Here is a 23,700-nt window from a genome sequence, read left to right as displayed (position 1 = left end):
TTTGTCGCTGGATAGCAATTAACCAACTAATATGAATATTTTTTTAATATCATAAAGCTCACAGAATACATTAGTTGAAGAATATTATTTGACTTTCTCCAGCTGGGATCTAGAGCTATGCACACTGGTTGGCACGTACAACTTGATTACTTGCAGCGTGCAACATGAAAACTGATTCACCTCCAGTGAGAGGAACAATACAGTACTTTGTTTTTTCCTGCACCACTAAGATCACCATCTACCTTTTGGAATCTAAGTTTGAAGAGAGAAACATGACTGCAGTTTCTGCAGCTAGATGGAACTTTAGCTCACTTGTATGGTTGTAACCAGAAATGATTGTCACAGTATACACATTGACTTCCTTTGGGTCTTGATCCTGCTTCTGTTGAAGTCAATGGCAAAACTCCCTCTGGCTTCAGTGGTCACAAAGTCATAAAGTTTAAGGCCAGAAGGGATGACCAGACCATCTAGACTGACCTCCTATATAAGGGCTAGTCTCCACTATGGGGAGATCCATGCATCAGGGATCGATTTGGCGGGTCTAGTGAAGACCCACTAAATCGATGGCAGAACGCTCACTGGTTGACCACGGTACTCCAGCTCTCAGAGAAGAGAAAGGGAAGTCGACCGGAGAGCATCTCCCGTTGACTCAGTGCTGTGAAGACACCATGATAAGTCAACCTAAGCTACATTCACATAGCTGGTATTCACATAGCTGGAGTAGGATAACTTAGGTCGACTTACCCCCGTAGTGAAGACAAGCCCTAAGACAGGCCACCAGCACTACAAACTAAACCAACAACTGACATTAAACCAAAGTATTACAGCCCACAGTGGACTAGAATAGGAGGGACTAAGGTGTACCAGTGCCTGATACTTTTGCTGTGTCAGGATATACCCAGATAATCCCTGCAAGTGACCCACACACTGCAGAAGAAGGCAAAAAAAGAACCATGGTCAATCTGACTTGGAGGAAATTCCTTCCCGACCCCACATGTGGTGATTTATTAGATACTGACCATGTGAGCAAGACCAGCCAGCCACGCACCCAAGAGAAAGAGAATGGTTGGTACCACTTTAGAGCCCTGGCCCTCCAGTGCTCCATCTCCAGCTGTGGCCATCGCTGATGGTTCAGAGGAAGGAGACAAAAAACAAAACCAACCCAGAATACATTGGGGAGAAAAAATCCCTTCCTGACACCTGAAGCATGAGGTTCTGAGCCATGCCCAGTTAATCACAAGCAACCCTGTCATACATTTGCACTCAAATTTCTCCAGCTCTCTAAAAACAAATTTAGTTGTTTGCCCCCACAACTCCTATTGGGAGGCTGTTCCAGAACCTCACCCCTCCGATGGCTAGAAACCTTCTTCTAGTTTCCAGACTTAATTTGTTTATAGCCAGTTTGTACTTATATGGTTTTGTGCCAACATTGTCCTGTTGCTTAAATAGCTCTTCACCCTCCCTGGTGTTTACCTCCCCGATGTGTGTATAGAGAGCAATCATATCCCCTTTCACCTTTCTTTGTGCTAGACTAAACAAGCCACACTCTTCCAGTCTCCTCTCGTAAGATAGGCCCTCCATTGCCTTGATCATCCTAGAGGCTCTTGTCTGCACCTGTTCTAGTTTGCATTCCTCTTTCTTGAAAATGGGGCAACCCTGAATGATCAGGGTTAACTTTGGCAATCCAGACATGGTTACCACAGTCCTCTCTGCTTTGGGCAACACTTGGAACAGCACTTGGCCTTCAGCTGCTGTAGAACGCAGTAGCCTGTCTGCTTTCATGGGCTTCTCAGCAGGAGCATGTTTTACACCTGTGCTCCAGGGAGAGCACTGGCTTCCAGTCATGTCCGGGTCAGTTAAAGGTTTTGCTCTACCAAAGCCCTTTATGACGGAATCTTTGGCATCTTGGCTACCAGCGCCGCCTTCTTACCATATGCTGTCATCGGAGATTAGCTTGGACATATGCGCTGACAGTGCCTTGATTTTCATGTCAACCGACTGAGGGCAGAGCCTTCTTCACGGAGGGTCTTTGACTCTGAAATTCACTCCCCCACTTTCTGCCCCACAGGACTAAACTCAGTGACCTTCTGTGCAAGTATCAAGGTTTATCTGTTTGCCCAGTAATTCCATGAAGGGTGAACTGAAGGAGACACGATTGATTCTTTTGCTTTACCAGCAGAGTTTTTCCTTATCTGCCAATATGGGTGAATGTGCAGGGGTGATTTAGTCGTGTACATAGGTGGACTCAGTGCAAACTCAGTACCTTTATGTTCACACCTGCAGCGCCCACACGGGGGAATTACAGCACAGCACTTTGGTGAACACTGTTATTCACACCCCCTTAGTCCATATCGCGGGGCAGTGTAGACATGGCTTAAGTCTGTCTGTGCTGCTTGTGCCTGTTATAAAGCTGGATCAAATGAAACACACAGAGGTTGAATATCCTTCTCATGGTCTCACTGTAAATCAGAGGCAGAGTAGAGAACAGAACAGTAGCCTCTAGTAGCATGGTTCTGCCCTCCCTTGCAACCTGTGGAGTCTTTTACAACTGGACCGACTAAGGATAAAATATGGCCATACTGACTTGCACTTTGCTCAGGTGTGACGTTGCAAGGTGCAGGCTGGGAGAGAAATCAGACCCTTGCTGTCCTAACTCTGTTCCCTTCTCCTAGCCCCTAGGCACTCACTCACATCTCCCAATACATTCCTAATGCAGGTTGGTGCATGGAAAAGATGCCAGCTGTTCTGAGTGTAGCTCAAGACACCCCACTTGCAGCATGAATCAAATTTGGGGCAAGGCAGGTTCAGTGACCAAACTACAGAACGATCATTCAGAACTAGGCAGTTCAGTCACTTGACCTTTCCCAAGTGAACCTAGACAAGAGACTCAAGCCAATGATTAAAGTGGAATGAAGCCGAGGGGGAGTTGTGGGGCTGGGCAGCTATCCCAAGTCAGGAAGAGGAGGCGGGAGTCTCCCCCTGCTTTTAGCAGAGGAGGGGATGCTGTGCATTCCTCTCTTACCTGAGCCTCTGACTCAAACCAGCATTCAAAATCTCTCTCTAGTCCCCAGCTCTGTCCAGTGCTATCAGCTTTCCTTTCTTCACAACATTCCAGATGTTTCATATAAAAACCCACTCTCAGCAGGGCTCCTAATAAATCTCACAACACTTTCTGTGCCCAGACAGTCTTGTGCAATATACCGTATAGTAAATTCCTGGACCTTTAATGAGAATTAAGTACATAAATGTATGTCTATAGAAACCTGCCTTTCCCCATGTGAACCAATGAGCTCGGGGAAGGAAGCGGGCTGGCTCTCCAAGGCTCCAGCCCATGCTGCGATGGGGTAACACATTCACTACAACCTGTCAGAGATCTCAAGTTTCCTGGATCAAGATGTCCAGGAAAACATAAGTTCCAAATTCTGGAATACACACGTGCCAGGTTCCATTGAAAGTTGAATGTGACCCTAAGCATTGTTCTAATTTTATTTTATTTTATTCAGCTGAATGTATTTGAAATGATTAGTGAGCATAGGAGACCCCAGGCTCCTTCGTATACCCAATCCCGCAGTATCAGCTGCAAACGGTTCAGTTTTCAATAGTAATCCCAGCTGCTAGGCCCCTTACGCAGACTTGTTGTTATTTGTATTCCAGTGGTTCCGAGACCAAAGCCCCATTGTGTCAGGGTCTGTACATATGCATGATAAGAGACTGTGCCTGCCCTGAAGAGCTCAAATGTGAAATTGTGGAACTATTAACTATGGTTTGTAACCTATCCTTTAAATCAGCTTCTGTACCCAGTGACTGGAAGATAGCTAATGTAAAGCCAATATTTAAAAAAGGGCTCTAGAGGTGATCCTGGCAATTTCAGACTGGTAAGTCTAATGTTAATATCGGGCAAATTAGTTGAAACAATAGTAAAAAAATAAAATTGTCAGACACATAGAAGAACATAAATTGTTGGGCAAAAGTCAACATGGTTTCTGTAAAGGGAAATCATGTCTTACTAATCTATTAGAGTTCTTTGAAGGGGTCAACAAACATGGACAAGGGGGATCCAGTGTACTTAGATTTCCAGAAAGCCTTTGACAAAGGTCCTTCACCAAAGGCTCTTACGTAAATTAAGTTGTCATGGGATAAGAGGAACGATCCTTTCATGGATTGAGAACTGGTTAAAAGACAGGGAACAAAGGGTAGGAATAAATGGTAAATTTTCAGAATGGAGAAGGGTAACTAGTGGTGTTCCCCAAGGGTCAGTCCTAGGACCAATCCTATTCAACTTTTTCATAAATGATCTGGAGAAAGGGTAAACAGTGAGGTGGCAAAGTTTGCAGATGATACTAAACTGCTCAAGATAGTTAAGACCAAAGCAGATTGTGAAGACCTCAAAAAGATCTCACAAAACTAAGTGACTGGACAACAAAATGGCAAATGAAATTTAATGTGGATAAATGTAAAGTAATGCACATTGGAAAAAATAACTCAGACTATACATACAATACAATGGGGGCTAATTTCGCTACAACTAATCAGGAAAGAGATTTTGGAGTCATCGTGGATAGTTCTCTGAAGACGTCCATACAGAAAAGATTCAGAGAAGGGCAACTAAAATGATTCGGGGTTTGGAACGGGTCCCATATGAGGAGAGATTAAAGAGGCTAGGACTTTTCAACTTGGAAAGAGGAAACTAAGGGAGGATATGATAGAGGTATATAAAATCATGAGTGGTGTGGAGAAAGTGAATAAGGAAAAGTTATTTACTCATTCCCATAATATAAGAACTAGGGGCCACCAAATGAAATTAATGAGCATCAGGGTTAAAACAAATAAAAGGAAGTTCTTCTTCACACAGTGCACAGTCCACCTGTGGAACTCCTTGTCTGAGGAGGTTGTGAAGGCTAGGACTATAACAGGATTTAAAAGAGAACTAGATAAATTCATGGAGATTAAGGCCATTAATGGCTATTAGCCAGGATGGGTTAGGAATGGTATCCCTAGCCTCTGTTTGTCAGAAGGTGGACATGGACAGCAGGAGAGAGATCACTTGATCATTACCTGTTAGGTTCACTCCCTCTGGGGCACCTGGCATTGGTCACTGTCGGTAGACAGGATACTGGGCTGGATGGACCTTTGGTCTAACCCTGTATGGCCATTCTTATGTTCCTATGTTCTCACAGTCTAAATAGACAAGACAGACAAAGGGATGGGAGGGTGAACAGACCTGGAGAGGTGGGAACAGACCCCTGGTCTGCTGATTCCCAGTCAGTATCCAGTCTACTATACCAAACTGCCTCAGCGTTAAGGGAAATTAAAGCCAGTGGGGGAAATTATGGGTATTACTGATGGTACCATTTGGTTCAGGATCTTGTAACACCACATTATTGGAATTATGTGACTTCTCCTCCTGTGAATTGTAGTATAGTAAACTATTGAGTGTCCTGGCAATGGAAAAACTTTCACACCAAGTATGTACACAAGTGCCAAAAAGGGGACAGCTATTTAGAAATGTGGTGACCTTGTTTAGCATATTCAGAGAAGGAGGGCTCCCAACCAGCAAGCCAGAATCTTTAGCCAGGTTCTTTGAATATTAACCTGATCCTCCATAAGTAATAAGTAGTGTACAAGGCTGCATGTTAACATTTTATTGTAACTTTGCCTTAATAAAAGGTTTCAAAATTGTTTGTTCAACAGAAAGTAAACAAACAAAAAATACTACTTTTTTGCTGGAAAAAGGTCCATTCATGGATTGTTAACCAGCAGGCAATGTCACAGCTGAATCCGTTGCTTTGCACTAGCTATTTTTATTCCTTGTGAAGGGCTAGCAGGATTTTTAAAGAAAGATAAAATGTTACAATCTGTAACAATTCTGCTGTCCCAGAGACAAGGAATCTCTCTGTTAAAAAGAGACTAACATCTTCCTGGGTTTTGAGAGTTACTGGATTTGGGTTCGCTATAGATATTCTGCCACATTAGTCCAACATTACGTTCATTATTGGAAATGTACATGATGGCATGTTTTTATAATATGAAAATAACAAGGTTTAGGAACCACTCCAGAACCCTGGGATATCCCTTTTGGTCTTGCTCTTACAGTGTGAGAGAGCTAGGAATATTAACAAGAGACATCCCTCATTTGTTAAATGCTGTCTCCATCCTGTTTTCTGTCGCTTTCCTTGCACAGAAGTCAGAGTGATTTATCTTCATAATGAAGTGTTAATTGTGTTTGGATGATTCTTTTCCTACTAATAATAGGATATCATAACATTAGATCAGAGCCTGTCAAAATGCTGAATTCAGATTGTCGTGCAGGTATGTTCCAAAAACAATACCGGGTTCCCTTTATCTGTGACATGACAATGGATGAGGAAACTTGTGATAACATCTGTTTTGATCAAAAATGTACAGTTACCCATTTACCTTAATTATTAACTTAGCAACCATTTGAGATGCTGATGATACCTGTGCTATCTAGGGCCCAATTTTCCAGTCCTTACTCAGGCAAAACTCCCACTGAGGTTTCTAATGAAGACTATTAAAATGTGCTGGCTGATGGTATAAAGATTTAATCCAGTAATGATTATTTAATCTCTCATGTACGTCTTTACATTTTTTAAATGTAATTCCTATTCCCAGCTCCATAATTGTACGAAGCTTATAGACTCTAGGGAGAACTTTGCATGTTGGAAAGATGTTTTGGGTACTTTTCATATTTGTTGTAAATGTTGTGATTCTGTTGATTCTGTTGATCAGATATACATGTATGCAGTGTAGCTGTAGCTGTGTCAATCCCAGGATATTAGAGACAAAGTGGATGAGGGGATATTTTTTATTTGACCAACTTCTGTTGATGTGGGACAAGCTTTCGAGCCACATTCAGCTCACCTTTGGGTGTGGGAAAGGTACCTGAATAAGAGCTCTGGTGACTCTCTCCCCAACAGACATTGGTCCAATAAAAGATATTACCTCACCCACCTTGTCTCTCTAGCAGAAATACACATGTTTTCTATATGCCTCCTCGTCCCTGCTAACCCTCTTACCATCCTGTCTTACTCAGCGGCATTCTGTTCTGAGTGGAAATATTCTGCTGTAAAGCGAGGTAACTCCATGGAAGCTAATGAAGTGACTCTACTGTCACCAGTGAAAATGAGACCAGAACATATCCCAGTTTATTTATTCCTATCATAAGTTAATTAATGGCTAACTCCTGCAAACTCTTATGCATGTGAGTTATCCCTCTCCAGACAGTAGGGCTATTTGTATGAGTAAACTTAGGCATCTGTTTAAGTGTTTTGCAGAATCAAGCCCTGAGGCCTGTTATAAGGGTACTGTTGCAAAATATTGCTTACAGGATGTTATGCTTTTCCATATCATGTTTTAAAGGTGACCTACAAAAGGGGAAAAAAATGTGCTTGTACTATACCTCTTTTGCTTCTTTGCAATGGATACATAATACTTAAAAGACGCCAAGGTTCTTTGTTTCAAGTCTGATTTCTTTGTTTTCTTCTTGTTCTTTTTACATTAGAAAATCAGGGCCACCCTGTCCTGAAAGGCTGTATGACAGTTGGGAAACTAGTGAAATGATGGCACCCTAAATGCTGAGAGAGAGAGCCAAGCAAAAATTCTTGTTTTGTTAACGCCTATTAACGGCAATGACTAATTAATATTTTAGAGAAAGGAAACTTCCATTAAAACCTCCAATTGTCACATCTTCAATTAAGGCATGAGAATAACAATAAACATCCTCTTAGAACCCCAACCAAGTCCTGGAGCTAAGCCAAGGGAGGCCAGAGTAGAGATTCCTGATATTCCCAAGGTAAAAAAACAAGCAGAACAAAAACATTACATGTGAAGATGCAGAAATAAATGTATCTTAGCTCGAAGAATCTCTGAGAGATTTCAGCTGATAATGTCCTGGGTCAGTTCTGTGGCAAAGAAAATGAAACATTGCGTTTGCAAAACCTGAGCTAATTAAAATGAGCAGGGTTTAAGGTAACTGACCTTTAAGACAAACTTTAAAAACCTCCCCTTATCAAACATTATCTATCTAATCTAGCTTTCATGATCTTGGTCAAAACCCAGATTCTTTTTCAAACCTCACGTCAGTGCTAAAATCTGCTTGACTATGTGTTTTTTGGCAGTGGGTACTGCCCCTACAGCCTCCATCACTGCCTGCTGCCCTCCTAGTTCCCGTGCAGTGGGTGGTAAAATGTCTGTCTGTGATGTCCTGTTGCTTCCATCTGCCTGCATCATACTCTAATTATATCAGGCCAGTGGGTCTCAGCCTTTATGTCACCAGTCAGGCTGCCAAAACACTAGTTTGGTTTTAAAATCAAGATTTTTTTGAAATAGTGCATGTTGGGTTCTTTTTCTTTGCCTTCTGATTTCCAGCCTTTTCTCTTGAACCATGAGGGCAAGAAACTTTTTCTTTTTTAAGGAAAGCTGAAATTTGTTCAATCACATGCCTGCAGGTGCTGGGACTTTGAAACACCAAATATCACTGGCAATGCTGATACCAGTCTAGCAGGGGAAGACTTTAACCAATCAGATACTGCTGCACCAGCTGTTGTCCATTGCCTCCCATGTTCTAAGCTGCCAAGGAACCTGTTGACCTTCAAAGCCCTGGACTTGTATGTACCAGACTAAGCTTTGGAGCAGTACAAACTCTATTAAGGGATAAAATATGTACCAGTGATTGAGAGATCATAGTGGCAGTTCCCTGGGGCCCCTCAACAAGGCCGATTTCTCAGAGCCTGGTTCTGATAGGTGCAGAGCACCCTCAGCTCCCCCGGAAATCAACAAGCACTGAGGGCACTCAACCACTCACCAGAGACACTCAGCACCTGGCAGGATTGGTCCCTGTGACAGGGAGGGGAAGCCTGTTCTGTGAGTTAGCAAAACTGGCATACGGACCAGTGGTTGGGAACCACTGCACTAGAAGGCCTCTACCACATGATAAATGCAGCCCCTACCAAAATAAATCACTTCCTTTTTAAATCCTTCCCTACTGTTCCCCTCATATTCATAATAGGATGATCGGTGGAACCAAAGATGTGGCTGTTACTTTAAAGGATAAATTAGTTTGACTCTTAACTCAATAATTAAAACTGTTATGGCTATGAGCCTGCAGGGATAATGTACTATTATTATAGTCATTTGTTTCAATTAAATGCTTACTGATTTTACAATAGCAGCTGGGCACCTGTGTGAGATAGCTATTACTCTGAACAAGACATCTCAAATTCCAGCAGAAATTTGTCACTGCGCTAGAGCATTTTCTGTAGACCATGAAAGTTTATTAAGAACAGTTACAAATCGAGAAGAGGAGGGGTGGTAATTGGGGATATATTTTCTTATCAGCGTCTCTCTCTCTCTCTCTCTCTCTCTCTCTTTTTAAAGTAAATCATCTTTACACATTTCAACTGTGGTGATGCGTTTACATTTAAACTTCAGTACAGAAAAAGCCTACTGGGAAAACAGCTTCAAAGCTGTTCAGCAGATAATTTCCCTCCCAGGTTGATTATGATTGTAATGGCTTGTTCTTCAGGAACAAATCTAAGGAGAGAGAATCTATGCCAGAGATAGGGGTTGCCAGAGGATCCCCCAAATAATCTGCCATTGAAATAGCTGCTCCTCTATTGGGGTGATATCAGCAGGTTGTAGGTTTTGGATTGCCAAAGATGCAGGAATATAATATGATAGATGAAGTTTGAAAGGACAAGTAGCTCTTGTCTGAGACATGCTGTAGGAGCTAATCCTGGAAGATGGACCAAAGTCACTCGAGAATGTTTGGTAGCCCTGAAGATCTTTGGTAAGTGGAGCCTCCCCTCACCTCCTGGTGTGTAGAGTTGGGATGTGATCTTGTAGTCTGGTTTTGATATGCATGGCTGATGTCATTGTCCATTGTCCTGAACTATTGAACCTTTTTTACCAGGCTCATCGGACTTGTTTAGACTAGAAAAAGTGGTCAGGTCAGGGTTAGCGAACATGTTTTAGCAAGCCCTGACCTAACCTCTTTTTTCCCCAAGGGAAAACACCTTCTACATCAGTGGTCACCAACCTGTAGATCGCAATCATCTGGTCCATTGCGGAGCCTCTGCCAGTCGATCATGATCTCCAGCCGCTAAAAGTATGGCAGTGCAGTGGGGCTAAGGCAGGCTCCCTGCCTGCCCTGGCCCTGCGCCGCTCCCAGAAGCAGCCAGCACGCCCCTGAGGCCCGGGGGGGGGGGGCGGGGAGCGCAGGAATCTCTGAGCGCTGCTCCTGCCTGCAAGCATCGTCCCCGCGGCTCCCATTGGCCGGGAACGGGGAATTGCGGCCAATGGGAGCTGCCGTGGCGGTGCCTGCAGAGAGGAGCAGCACGCTGAGCCATGTGCCGCCCCTGCAAGGGACGCAGGGGTGTGATGGCCGCTTCTGGGAGTGGGACAGGTAGGGAGTCTGCCTTAGCCCCGCTGCCCGGGAGCCGCCCAACGTAAGTGCCACCCTGTGGGAGCCTGCACCCCTCCCAAGCCCTGAGCCCCCTCCTTCACCCCAACCCCCTGCCCCAGCCCTGAGCCCCCTCCCACAGCGAGCATGCCCTATTGCCTCCTGCACTCCTGCCCCAGCCCTGAGCCCCAGCCTGGAGCCTCCTCCTGCACCCAAACTCCCAAAACTTCACCCTGCACCCCGTCCTGCACCCCAACCCCCTGCCCCAGGCTCAGCCTGGAGCCCCCTCCAACACTCCAAACCCCTCGGCCCCAGTCCAGAGGCCGCACTCCAACTGCCTGCCCCACCCTGGCGAAAGCAAGTGAAGGTGGGGGAGAGCGAGCGATTGAGGGAGGGGGATGGAGTGAGCAGGAAGGGGTGGGGTTACTTCTGGATTGCACTTAAATTCAAAAAGTGAATATATGTAAAAAGGTTGGAGACCACTGTTCTACATGGATTTAGCTACTGTAGGTCCCTCCTGGGTTTCCCCCTACAATGTGTTAGCTGTCCCCAAGCTCACCTCCGTCACCTGTCGTAGTCTAGACAAACTCGCAGTGCTTTGTAGAAATAGAAACTGTGGGCAAACTTCTCTTCTATTTTCACTGTAGCCTATTCTGCATGAGGAGCTTTCATCAACATGAATAGAAGTTCCACATGTAGAACAAGGGCAAAATATGCAATGGAGATCAGCAAGGAGAGAGAATGGTTTCAGAGGAGAATTTTACCATCTATATGCTATATATAAGGATCTAGTCTTCTACTGCCAAACACAACTAATCCGAGATGCAACATGACAGCAAAAGTATTAGCAGCCATATGCACAACAGTCTAGGGGTAGGAGGTGGAAAAGAAGAAGAATACTTTACAGAATGAAAGAAACAGGGAATTTTGGATAGGCAGAATTATCTAGGGTGGAATTCAGCCAGGGCACTGGGGTTAAAATCTCATCTTGCAAAAAGGGACCACAGACTTTTGAATGGCCAAAAGTAGTCAATACCTGAGTTCCACTTCCTATTTTGAAACAATTCATTCATGACTAAACTGTCCAAAGTGTGATGCTGCTTGGAATGACAGCATATTATCTGCTCAAATAAATTGGTTAATGCTGTGCTACTTACTGCTGGAAAGAGCTGCCTTTTGCCCATGAATTTTCTGGGAGTTAACATAAAACTGCACTTGATATATTTTAAAACATTATCTTTGCTGCCAGAGTGTCCAATTCCCAAATCAGAATCTTTAGCCTGTTTTTAATGGTGTTTTGTTACTCATGCTGCAAAAGTGTAGATTACTGTTTTCCCCATAAACAAGGAGCTCAGAGCATGTGCAGTTTGTCAACCTATTTTTCTTTCCTTTTTGGAGGATTAGCTGGAGTGTTTATATGCCTGATATGCATATTCATTAAAAAAAAAAAACTAAAATATTGAAAAAAAAAAAAAAAAAAAGAGGCTGGCTTTGAATTAGAGCAGCCTTTGGGAATCTTTTAAGTAAGATGCATTTAATTACTTTAGTAACTACTACATCACATTTTACTCGTGTTCCTCTGAGATGCATAACATCTTATAAACAGAGGCAGCAAACGTGTCCTTTGGAGACTAGAAGTTTGCATTTCCGTAGTGCCATGTAGCGAGGATGCCAGTGCACTTAATAAACAGGACCAAATTCCCCCTCAGATACTCACGTGCAGCTTCTCTTTCTGTGGGAGCCACAAACACACATAGGAGAGCAGAATTCAGATCATTGTTTCCACTTCACAGTTGGGGGAATTGAGGTACAGGGAAAGGAAATGACTTGCCCAGGGTGTTTGTGGAAGATCCAGGAATGGAATCTGGGTTCCTTATGACCCACACCTGTGCTGTATTCACTAGGCTGTCCTCTCTTCGTTGCCTTTTTAATGATATGCTCATGATGATGATTTAATTATGAATGTATTTGCATATGGCTCCATCAGGGCATGTGGAGCTTTATGGAGACTAAAGACACAGAGCCTGAGCCTACATCATAGATTATATTCAGCATGACAGGAAGCAGAGTTAGATAACATTGGGGATGGGATGCTTATGCCTGGGAAGGTAAAGGGGGGCTTGCTTTTGTAAAGGGAACACATCATACTACAGGCGAGTCTCATCTTACCTGCGGGTTCCGTTCCACGGTTAGCGCGTAAAGCGAAAACCGCATATAGTCAAAATTACATTGAGTTGAATGGCGGGGGGAATCGCCCGCACTACAAGTACAGTATTAAAATGGTTATTTTTCTCTTTTTTGTTTTTGTTTTTGTTTTGTTTTTGCCGATCGCATAAAGCTGAAATCGCGCAAGTTAAATGCGCGTAAGATGCAACAGACCTGTAGTGCCCTTGTTCTGGTTAGGGGCAGTTGTTGTTGCTTTGTTTATTTAGCTAATTAGGCTGGTGCCAGCAGGTGGGTCATTTTGGGAGAGACAGAAGGAATGGAGACTTGGAATTTTTCTCCCTGGCCTTTTCTGAATAAAGGTTCCTTCTTTGCCAAAACTACTCACAGTTATTGGTTAGAAGCTGAGTAGAGATCATCCAAGTTATTAGTATTTCTGAAATGAGCAGAATTTGAATGTAGGTCTCCAAAAAGGAGAGGCTGGAATACACAGGACTGTATCTCCTGCGTCTTTACACTGAATACTGCCCATCACAGCCTATGTTAAAAAATCAATGATTGTGGTAAAGGTATATAAAAGTAAGCCATGCAGAATGAAGGGAGTGGGCGTGCAGGGGATGGTTGCAGCTTTATCTGTTTGAAAAATGTGCTTCAGAAAAAGAATATGAGCTTAGTGAGTGACAAAGGCTGGGCCAGCTGCTGCCGACGTCAGTAGCTCACTGGCCTCAGTCGGACTGCTCTGAGGAAGGGTTGGCAGGGTCGGGGCAATTGAGTGCAGACTCCTGTCATTCACTGAGTAAAAATGCCCTGGTCATGAATGAAAAATAACAGCTATTAATGCAGTAAGCAAGGAGATTATGGAGTGCAGACCGTGCCATTGACTCTCTGCGTTCATTATCATGATTCGGAGAGTTACTTGAGTGGGTGCTTGAAGGCTGAGTTGCAGGATTGCATGAAGAAGAGGAGAGAGGAACCAAGAGTAAGCAGCAAAGAGGAAAAAGGGTAAGTGGAAACAGGGATGTCTCGGAAGAGAGAGGATGCAGATACCCTTTCTTGGAGGAGGTCTGTGGGCTAAGATGTGCTGTCTGTTGGAAGCTCCTGGGAGCAGAAGAATCCCCCCAGGTGATGATCTCCATGATGAGAAGAGACCATTCTGCCATCCACCCAGTTACTTGTGCCTCTGTCACCTCCAACTTGGATTGCTGAAATGCTCTCTCCTTGAACATGCCCCTGTCCTTCATGTGTTTCTCTGGCCGCCTGTCTGGCTCCAGGGGCTAGTGACAATCTTTATACTCTGCAAGGGCTGGGAGACACTTAAATAAGAAGCTGCCCAGGTGTATCAGCTAATGATGACTGGCGCTCAGCTTTCTGAGTTCAGTAGCAGGGCAGACCCAGTTGGAAGCCCACCTGCCCTTCCCTCCCACCTTTGGAACCTGCTCCCCCATATCGTGCATCAGGATTATTTCAAAATATATTTTTCAGGTTGCTCAGGTAACCTTCCAAATGTGACCCCGTGAGTGCTCTGCAGGCAATAGCTCTGAGTGAAGATGCCGTGCTTAACTTGCTGGTCTTCTGTCACTACTAACCAATAATACTGGTCTCCCTTGTTTTAAGAAGGAGGCATGTGCAGAAGTTAGAATAAATGTCTATGGATTAGAACATTGTGGAGCTGTTACCATCTCTGCTATTGGCTCACTGGGTGGCCTTGGGTCAGTCACTTCCTTGCCTCAGTTTCCACATCTGTAAAACAAGAATGAGGGTGCTGTCCCTAGGAAGTTGTGAGAGCTGATCAGTGTCTGCAAAGCACTTTGTGACCTCGGTGGTTCCGTGGCAATCAGTGTTGTCAGCCCACCTGTTCAATGTGTATCTGAGGCTGCAGGTGGTGGTTGTGCTGTGGTTTGGGCGGCAGTGCTACTAGTAGGCTGGTGATACAGAGCACTGTCCCCTTTTCTTTGAATGCAGGTGGTGCAGTGTCTCAGTTTTTCAGTGCTTGGCTGAGGCCGGGAGCCGGATGGGAGTGAGCTTGACTGAAATTTAATCTAAACAAGGCAGAGGCGATCCTGACCGATTAAGGAGCATTCTGAGAGTATGGCAGGGAATGTGCCAGTTCCTGTTGTGAAGGGATTTTGCCAACCCTTTGTTATGGAGGTTTGCAATTTTTTGGTATTGCTGGAGTCCCAATTTCTCCCAGAGTCCCATGGGGTTTGGTGGAGAAAATCACACGTGGGTCTTTGAAAGACAACAGAAAGCAGAGCTGCTGAAATTTCCATCCTACCTGCTGGATAAACTCTCTGGGGACCTGTCCAAAGACCATTACGGTCAGTGGGAGTGTTTCCATTGTCTTCAGTGGTCACTGGCTCAGGCGCTAACTCATTCCCACAATTTTTCATAAGAATTTGTAGCACGTGTCCATTATCCATAATTACACTCCTGGACTTGTTCTGCTCTGCTGCATAAATAATATGCACTTTAAAGAAAAAATGTATTGTTACATATTTAATGGATAAATGGAGCCGTTGTGGTCTATTGCCCACATAATAAGAGGTTTTAAAATTGTCTTAATACAGTATTTACCCAAGAGACTGGAATGGTTGCAAATGAGAATGAGCTATTTTAGCTTTTAAGATTTTTTAAACCACATTTTAAAGCCTTCCCCATTTATAAAACACACATTTTATAAACTTTTCTTCATTTAAATTTAAAATAAGGACAATAAATTATGCTTTTCCTAGTGAGCTGGCAGATCATCTTGAACATGAAAGGTCTGGATTAAACTGACAAAATCCAAGACAAATTTACCATTTTCTCCTTTGAAATTGAACTCAGTGTGTGTGAGCCAGACAGGTCCCATACTAGCTTCCCCACACCCAGCTCTGCCCCTCACCTCAGTCCTGCTTGTCTCACCCCCTTGTTATTACAGTTCTCTCCTGGCCCCCAAGAATATTCTGCCTAGTGCAAATACACTCCGTTTCTGACCTGCAATAGCCCTTACTGTGCCATTTCTGGGATCACTAGCCCTCTCAGTCAATGCACCTGCAGCACCCTCCTCATTTAGATTAAAAGATTAATAGATCTTCATGCCAGAAGGGACCATTAGATCATCTCGTCTAACCCCCTGTAAAACGGAGGCCATGGAATTTTGTTGGCTACTCCTGTATTGTGCCCAATAACTTGTTTTGGCTAAAGCATCTTCCAGAAAGGCATCAAGTCTTCATTTGAAGTCTTCAAAAGATGGAGAATCCACCACTTCCTTTAGTCCTTTGTTCCAATGGTTAATCACCCTCACTGTTAAAAAGACAACTGTAGAATGAAATATTGTAGACAGGCAGACGCCGTTTCCAAGAGCCTCATGACTTGGTCCCCAGTTCTACAGGGTACTTAAATGTGTGCCTAATTGTAAGCACGAGCGGTCCCCCTAAAGTCAGTGGGACTAAACTCCGGTGGTTACAGTTAGGCACGTGCTTAAATCCCTTGCTGAGTCAGGGCCCTAGTCCTAGGCCTCTGGTGAACAGAGACTGGCTGTTGAGCAGTATTTCATTTTACTAAATACACAGATAGGGGCTTGAATCAGTCCCACCCATCTTTTTTGTGCTTGTATCCTGAGATAGCTGTTGAGCATAGGGCTCCCAGAAGCAACATGCAAAACCTGCTGTTCACAAACATTTTCATAACGTGGACCACATCTTTCATACAGAAACTGCCTCACTGGCCCCTCCTTTCCCACTGATGATCATCCGCCATCCCTGCTGCCACGACAGCAATTGCTTAGATGGAAAAGTTTTAGGAGACAAGTATTTGATGTGGTTGTAGTTGTCTCAGAGCAATTTAGCATTTGGAAAAGAGGAGGAGGGGCCAGTGCCTGGTGACCAGTCAGCTGTCCAGCGAGCCCCACAGTTTGGGAATGTCTTAGCTGGACAGTCCCCGTTCTTCCCCCCCACTCCCCCTCCATGCATTGGAAATTCCTTGCGATTTATAGCACAGGCCACTGCTGTCATTCTGGCATTAACTCACGTTTCTGTAGGTTCTCCGTGTATTTATTTGTATCTTTTCACAGTGTTGTGAGCTGAGGACAGTGATGCAGCCTGACCCTAAAGGGCATGAAACGTAGTCAGCCTAAGTCAAATTCTTGGTGTTATTTCTATGCGGGACATATTTGCTGTTTGAAAGTTAAATCCCAGCACTAAGTAATTAACACAGAAAGGGGTTGCTCTTGTCAGAATCTGTTCTCCCCCCACGTGTATGATCTGAAAGCACGAGCGGAGTGTGCTGTCTGGTGTTGTGGAAGAGCTCTCGATTCCTGACCTGCAGCAGAAAATCTGCTTCTGCGTTTGGATTTATTTCCACTGAAGCCTGCTAGCCCTAGCAGCTCTTCCCTCAATTTCTTACTTTATGTGCTGCTCATGGGGTTGGCAGGACTCCCCTGTTAATGAGAGATTGCACCTCAGTGGGCTTATCGGAAACGAAGATTGTTAATAAATAAAGCCCTGGGTCTTTAAACTCATGTTAACATTAATCAGATTAATATAAAAAGGAAAAAGTCTGGAAGATATTTAAGACTGTGTTTGATTTCCCTCCTGCTGACTTCTTCTGTGGCTGAATCAGATTGTACGTAAGTAGCTGGCTTAGCCCTGTCTCTGAAATTAGTAAGAGAACTCTGGCACACTGCTGATGACAGTGACATGTGGATAGGCCTCGTTTACAGGGTGGGGGGTAATTGTTTAATCTGTATGTGGGAGGGGGAGGTGATAAATAGCCTAATGTGAATCCTGGTAGGGTTTTCTCTGGGAAAGGCAGCACAGATTTTGGTTGCGTGGGCTTTTCCGGGCACTTCTGAGGCTGCTGTTATTTGACTAGTCCCCAAGAGTAAATTCTGGTCTAGGTTCTGATCTGACAAGCATTACTGACACAAGTAGTCTTTGTTCATGTGAGTAGTCATAATGGATTCATTGGGACTGCTTGTATGTGTAAGGATCCCTCGTGTGAGTAAGTATTTGTGGATCAGGCCTGAGGTGATATCAGGGCTTAGGTCCAGATTCCGCACAAATTTAGACATGTTCTAAACTTTACAAATACGAATAATTGCATTGACTTTGAAAAGTACTCATGTCTGTAATGTTCAGTGTGTGCCTAAGTCCTTCCAAGATCGGGCCGTAGCTGCCCAGATGAGAATGTGGGGGAGATAGTGGATTAATTGAGGGAGAGGTATACAAACTAGTTTTCTTTTTTTTCAGATTTGCCAGCTTCACTGAGTAACAGGCAGTACAGTGAGGACTCCACACAGTCCTCCCATAGACACAGGAGGGTAGGTTTTGTGATGGAGGAGAGCAGAATGGAGCATGGGAATTTCCCTGCTAGATCAGACAAATGGTCCATATAGTAAAGTGTTCAGTGTCTTTGGTCAATGCCCTGAAGAAGGCTCTATTTTTCTACAACCTTGGATCCAAACAAGTAGCACATCATAGTAGTGTTATTATTCTGTTATTACATCGAGTCTGGACCTTCAGTAACCCCTCACTGTCCTATTTGTGTGATTGCTACGTGTCTCAGATATTACTCTGTGTATATTGGATAATCAGATGACAGGAAAGTCATCTCTATGAAAAGTACAAAGGCATGCAAAAAGTCAGGGGTAGAATGCAGGAGGTCCTCATTTAGAGACCTGTGCTTCATCCACTAAATAATGCTGCATTTGTAGAAAGGCAACTCTGTCCTCTATTTGTGCATGCAACTGCAGGTGCAAATTGGGTCAATGCATTGCCAAATTTATGCACACAACCCTAGAATTTGCATGCATAAATAAGATTGTGTATTTTTGGTGTCTGTATGTATATGGTCCTCTGCCCTTTGGAAATTTGATCTAACTGATATAACTTCAAACATTAAAGTCCACAAAAAGGAACTTTTAAGAGAGCGATTAAGCAAGTTGGGAACTGGTTTGCACTCTCTTACATTGGGTTCCTTATGGTCGTAGATTACAGCCATTTCTTTACTGCAATTCCCAGAGCCTGAAGGAAGAGGTGAAAAGCCAGTTGGAATTAGAAACGTTGGACAAAATTCAGCCCAGATGTAAGCAGATGCAACCCATTTGACTTCAGTGGAGCTGCAGCCGCTTATGTCATGTTTGAAGTTTGCCTGATGTTTCTAATAGTACAGCTCATTCTCAGTGGGAAGGGCTTGTTATCATGTGGCATGATCTGAGCAGGGCAGCAGTCCTCTCCAGGATTTCTTCTTCATGAACGCATTATATTCCTGAGGCTGATTACCGTGAGTCAGTGCTCAGTTACTGTGTGATGGGGTGGTCTAGAAGTACCTTTGATAGACAGATTATGGGCCAGGTTCTCAGATGGTGTAAATTAACCTAGCTCCATTGACTTCGGTTGAGCTACAATGATTTACACCAGCTGAGCATCTGGCCTTATATCTCTATTTTATCTGTCTTTTCTCCCTTCAGTATATAGGTTCCCACACTCTGCCTGGCACCATGGTATCCCACTATATGAATAACAGCCTGGAAGATCATCCATGTCCAAAGGGCCTTTAGTTTGAGACTGGGCTGGTTGTATATTCTGAGGCTTGTTCAGAGGTGGATGGCAGAATGGTAAGGCTGAAAATGGCTAGACAATGAACATTTCTTTTGTTGGTGAACAAGGCGTTTTAGCTCTTCGTGCAGTAACACTCCTCACCGTAGCCTCTCTCCCTAGCATAGCTTGGGAGTATTTAAGCATCTGTTGGCATTTCACTCCTTTTCCTTCTGCGTTTTAATGATTTGTGTAACACTTTTCATCGCTGGTGTTTGCGATGTACAGACGTCAGGCTTAAAATCTGCCATATGAACCGGACATACAGATTCTCTGCCCAAAATAATAGTATTCATTTTTTTCACCTTTTCACGCAGTTGGCCCTCAAGCAATTATAATTTCAGCCCTTCCAGCAGGCTCTGTCTGTTGTTTTACATTACTTTCCTGACAGGTGCAAAGATGAATTTTTGCAGGTTGTGTCTGATGTGCTTGCAACATTGGATAAGGCCCGTGCTATCTTCTGAATCTGGGAAAGGGCTAAGCTGCTGAAGTGTGCAAAACAAGCCTGTTCCCTTGTTATGGGCTCGATCCTGCTGCCTGTTTCCTCATAATCCTGCTCCCATAGAAACAAATGTGAGCTTTACCATTGAGTTCTGTAGGAGCAGAACGTGGCCCTGAATGTGTGAGTGTGATGCTGCTCCCTTAGAGCCATGGACTGAAGTGGAATTTGCTCACAGTATGGAGGTTTACATTGTAAGCTGTCCTTTGGCGTGAGTAGGCCGTCACCATTCCGTTGGGGAGTTAGAGGGTCATGCTGGATCTGTCTTGCTCTGTCTGTCGGGTGTTGTTTGTTTTCTGTGTTCGTGCATCCAGTCTGACTGTGGTGGTTGCAGGCTAATGGGATGAAGATCCTGATTTTCAAGTGTGGTCACATTAAGAGGGGATCCTGAGGGAGCTCAGAAGGACACTTAGCCCGCAGAACCACATGTACATGCCACACTGCCGACGGCAGCACCTGAAGGCAAGATCTGGGCATCCTGCTGGGGTGGCGTGAGTCTGATCATGCACAGTGCTGTGCGCCTCTGAACACATCCTGTTTGATTGCCGGGGGCTAGAAGCAGAACCGTCTCAGTGAGGGGTTCTAGGGTAAGATTGTCCAAAGTGACTCATGGTTTTTGCTGCCTCCATTGAAAAGTGCTGAGTCCCTGCGCTCTGTAAATTTGGGGCCTTTAAGGTGTCCCAAGTCAGGCACCCAAAATCAATAGTCACTTCTGAAATCCTTGGCCCTCTTGGCTGTGGAATTTGCTTGTTGCCTCAGTCTGCCAGAACCCGAATCTGCTGGCCTTCAGGAGATGGGACAAGGCCCATGTTTCTGGGGGACAGGATGTATGATAGAGCAGGGTCAGATCTTTGTGGGAGGTATCTGTGGCAGTGTTTGGTGTGTGGGGAGCAGGATATTGGTCCGAGTGTTTGTTGTTTCGTGCCATTAGTTCCAGTGTCTGGAGCACTGAGTGCCATGTTTTAAGTACATAAATACAGAAAGTTCTTGACTTATCTGCCAGTCCGGGAGCTCAGACTTGCCAGAATGGCACCCTGCTTTGTAAACATGGGGTTTTGATGACAAAGGGAGGGTTTGCACCCATTGTTTTACTGTTATTGAAAACATTAAAAGGTAGTCCATAAACCTCCGTGAAAGGGATGCTGCAGTCGGAGCAGTGTCAGGTAAGGTTCTTGGCAGTAAGGCTCAGGCATCATTCTTAACACACCCCATTGTGTGCCTGGGCCAGTCTGTACAGCACATGGGAGCAAACTGTGTGTGAGACTCCCTGTGTCTAGGACACAGTCGCTTCTGGGACTTGGAATCTTCTTGGTTTTACTATGCTGAAGTCACTTCCCTAATGATATCTCAGCATGGGGCCAGATCCTCAGCTAGTTACGTTGGAATTTGTGTTTTCGCAGTGCGGTCAAATAACAAACTTGTGCAACAAAACCTACTTACATTCTGCTATCTGACCTAAAGCCAAATCTAGGCCTGTCTGGGAAAGGTGGGGACTTCTGCTTGTTCTGCTCCAGAGTATATGGTGTATTTATTTATTTCTACTTGTACTTTTCTGTTTAAGCCAGAGAGCAGAGGAACCGAGAAGTTGTGGTAACTTGGTAAACGTGAAGAAGTTAATTTTTTGAGCCTGTCAGTTTTCTAAGCAATAACATATTGTATTTGATCATGTGCAGCGCGCGAGGAATCGCAACTCTCTGCAGCTGCATCCCTGAGCAGAGCAGGGCTGAACTTTCAAACACAAGGGCCTACGATGTGTCTGCACAACATATGTGTGTGTGTGTGTGTGTGTGTGTGTGTGTGTGTGTGTGTGTTCAATTGGTTGGCCCAGCTAGTTTGACATCCGGTGGCCAGGACCAGGTGCTTCAGAGGAGGGTGTGAAAACCCTCACTTTGGACAATTTGGCTGTAGCCTGCCCTTGGGGGAAGTTTCTTCCCACTATTACAGCCTGAAGCATTTCTCTGCTGGTACTCACATGCTCACACACATTTTGCTGGCACAATTTAAGCCCTTATGTTGTAATCCCTTAGGGTACGTCTACACTGCAGCTGGGAGAAGTAATTCCCAGCTCAGGTCGACGTACACATGCTAGCTCTGCTTGAGCTAATGCACTAAAAATAGCATCACGGGGTGGCCCCAGCAGCCGAGGCAGCAGTTTGGGTTAGCCGCCCAGGCACAATCTCACCTGAGAGCCTAAGGATGTACACAGGCAGCTAGCCGTGCCGCCACAGTCACGCTGCTATGCTATTTTTAGTGTGCTAGCTCAAGCAGACCTAGCGTGTCTGCCATCTACCTGAGCTGGTACTTACACCTCCTAGCTGCAGTGTAGACGTAACCCTTGTTTTCCCACAGGGAAATTATGGAAAGGAGAAATCCCAAGCACACATTGCCCAACTCGCTCTCGTCTTTTGTTTTGGAAAGGGGCAGGGAAGAAGATTTTTCTCTACCAGTTCTGTAATATAATTTCTAAATCAGTCAATAATAGTTCATCATAAAGTAATTTTATAAGACAATAAATAAAATACATTTTAATTAAAAAGTAATATTCTCCTAACTCAGATCCAGGAGATGGTCCACTCAGACGCCACTTCCTATGATTCCAACCGTCAAGTCCCCCTGATCAATCGACCAGGGATGTTAGCCGGTCACATGAGTGCCCTCAGCCAGTCACAGCTGATTTCTCAGATGGGTATGAGGAGCGGTGTTACCCATGGTTCCCCATCACCCCCAGGAAGTAAATCTGCTACACCATCTCCCTCCAGTTCTACTCAGGAAGAGGAGACAGAATCACATTATAAGGTACGTGCAGCCATGCCTGTTTTGACAGACATACAGTAAGAGAATGACAGACAGTATTTACAGTGATAGAAATAATTGGCTCTAATAAGAGAACAGGCCTTTTGTTTTTTCTTTGCATAGAGATAGAGAGAGACTTTCTCTGTAACAGGCGATTGTTTACAGAGAACGTTTCTGGGCTAGGACGCGCGAAAGCATGGCAGCTTTGCAAATCATATCAAACATTGCTGTGCTATATTGGTGCATATAACAACTAAAGGAATGAAAGTCTCTAATTCTGAGAGAAGTTTCCTCCCCTAAGTCTTTTATTTCCTGCTGCAGTTGCCAGATACATCATGCTACATTGTTCTTTCAAATTAGGATTTTGACAATAAATACATGGTTCAGTGCTCAATTTTTTTCCAGTTTCAAAGACTGTATCTGTAAAACTAGACTTTGTGTTGGAAGAGAGAAGCAAAAATCCAGCGTGTGATTTAGCAGAGTCCTTAAGAAATGGTATGTATTAGTTAACTACATCAGCACCCGTGTCAAATAACAAAGAAAGCACCCTCCGTCTTTTAATTCACCTGGGTATTTTTTAGCAACCAGTTATTACCTAGGACAGTTAATAAAGTGATGGTGACACAGGATATAGTGAAAGTTGCTTGCCGTTCTTGTTTGGCTAGTGGTCAGAAGCCATTAGGATGCCAGTTGTCTTGAGTGGATGAAGAGAACTGATAAACAAAGAGGTAAAATGTAGAGAAGATTATAAAATAAAAATCACCTGCCTCATTAGGACTGGTGTGGAGGAAGCGTTGAAGGACAGCTTGGGCTAAGATTTCTGAGTCACCTTAGGCATCCTGCATCAGTCTCAGAGAATGCACTAGCAGAGCAAACCCTTTGCACTGTTGTCCACACGTCTTCCCTGACTCTCCTTACATGTGGGCAGATTGCAGAGATGATTATGGTACAACCATAATGACTTGTGTACCTGATACATGGGCATTCACTGATCATTGGGTACTTTGATGATTAGACTTGTAACTTTCTGGGATGGTGCTGACCCATTTGTTAAGCCTTCATGGAAGGGCTATTTCTGAAAGATGCTACTTCTAAGGAAGACACTGTATTACCAAAATCACTGGCTTGCAGGCAATGTATCCTCATTCCCAGAAGAAAAACCTCCTGAAGATCCAATTGTTACCAGTTGTGTGTATGTTACCCACAGTAACAAGTGCTTAGCTCTAGTACGACGGCTGAGCAAACTA

The 23,700-nt window shown here is 44.2% G+C and overlaps 1 protein-coding gene across 3 annotated transcripts in view; it reads left to right on the top strand.

The window, feature by feature from the left end:
- The window catches only part of TOX2 (TOX high mobility group box family member 2), a 256,708-nt gene that overhangs the window by 180,930 nt on the left and 52,078 nt on the right, over positions 1-23,700 (top strand). For 2 of the 3 annotated variants that reach the window (XM_034787528.1, XM_034787529.1), the window contains exon 4: positions 22,217-22,456. The exons of the other annotated variant lie outside the window; for it this stretch is intronic. In XM_034787528.1, coding sequence (XP_034643419.1) covers positions 22,217-22,456 — 240 coding nt within the window. The remainder of the gene's footprint in view (positions 1-22,216; positions 22,457-23,700) is intronic. 3 annotated transcript variants of the gene reach the window in all.

The sequence above is a fragment of the Trachemys scripta genome, chromosome 12, assembly GCF_013100865.1.
Source record: "Trachemys scripta elegans isolate TJP31775 chromosome 12, CAS_Tse_1.0, whole genome shotgun sequence".
Lineage (NCBI taxonomy): Eukaryota > Metazoa > Chordata > Testudines > Emydidae > Trachemys > Trachemys scripta.
Note: the sequence above shows the minus strand (reverse complement) of the source record. Positions and strands in the feature narration are given on the sequence as shown.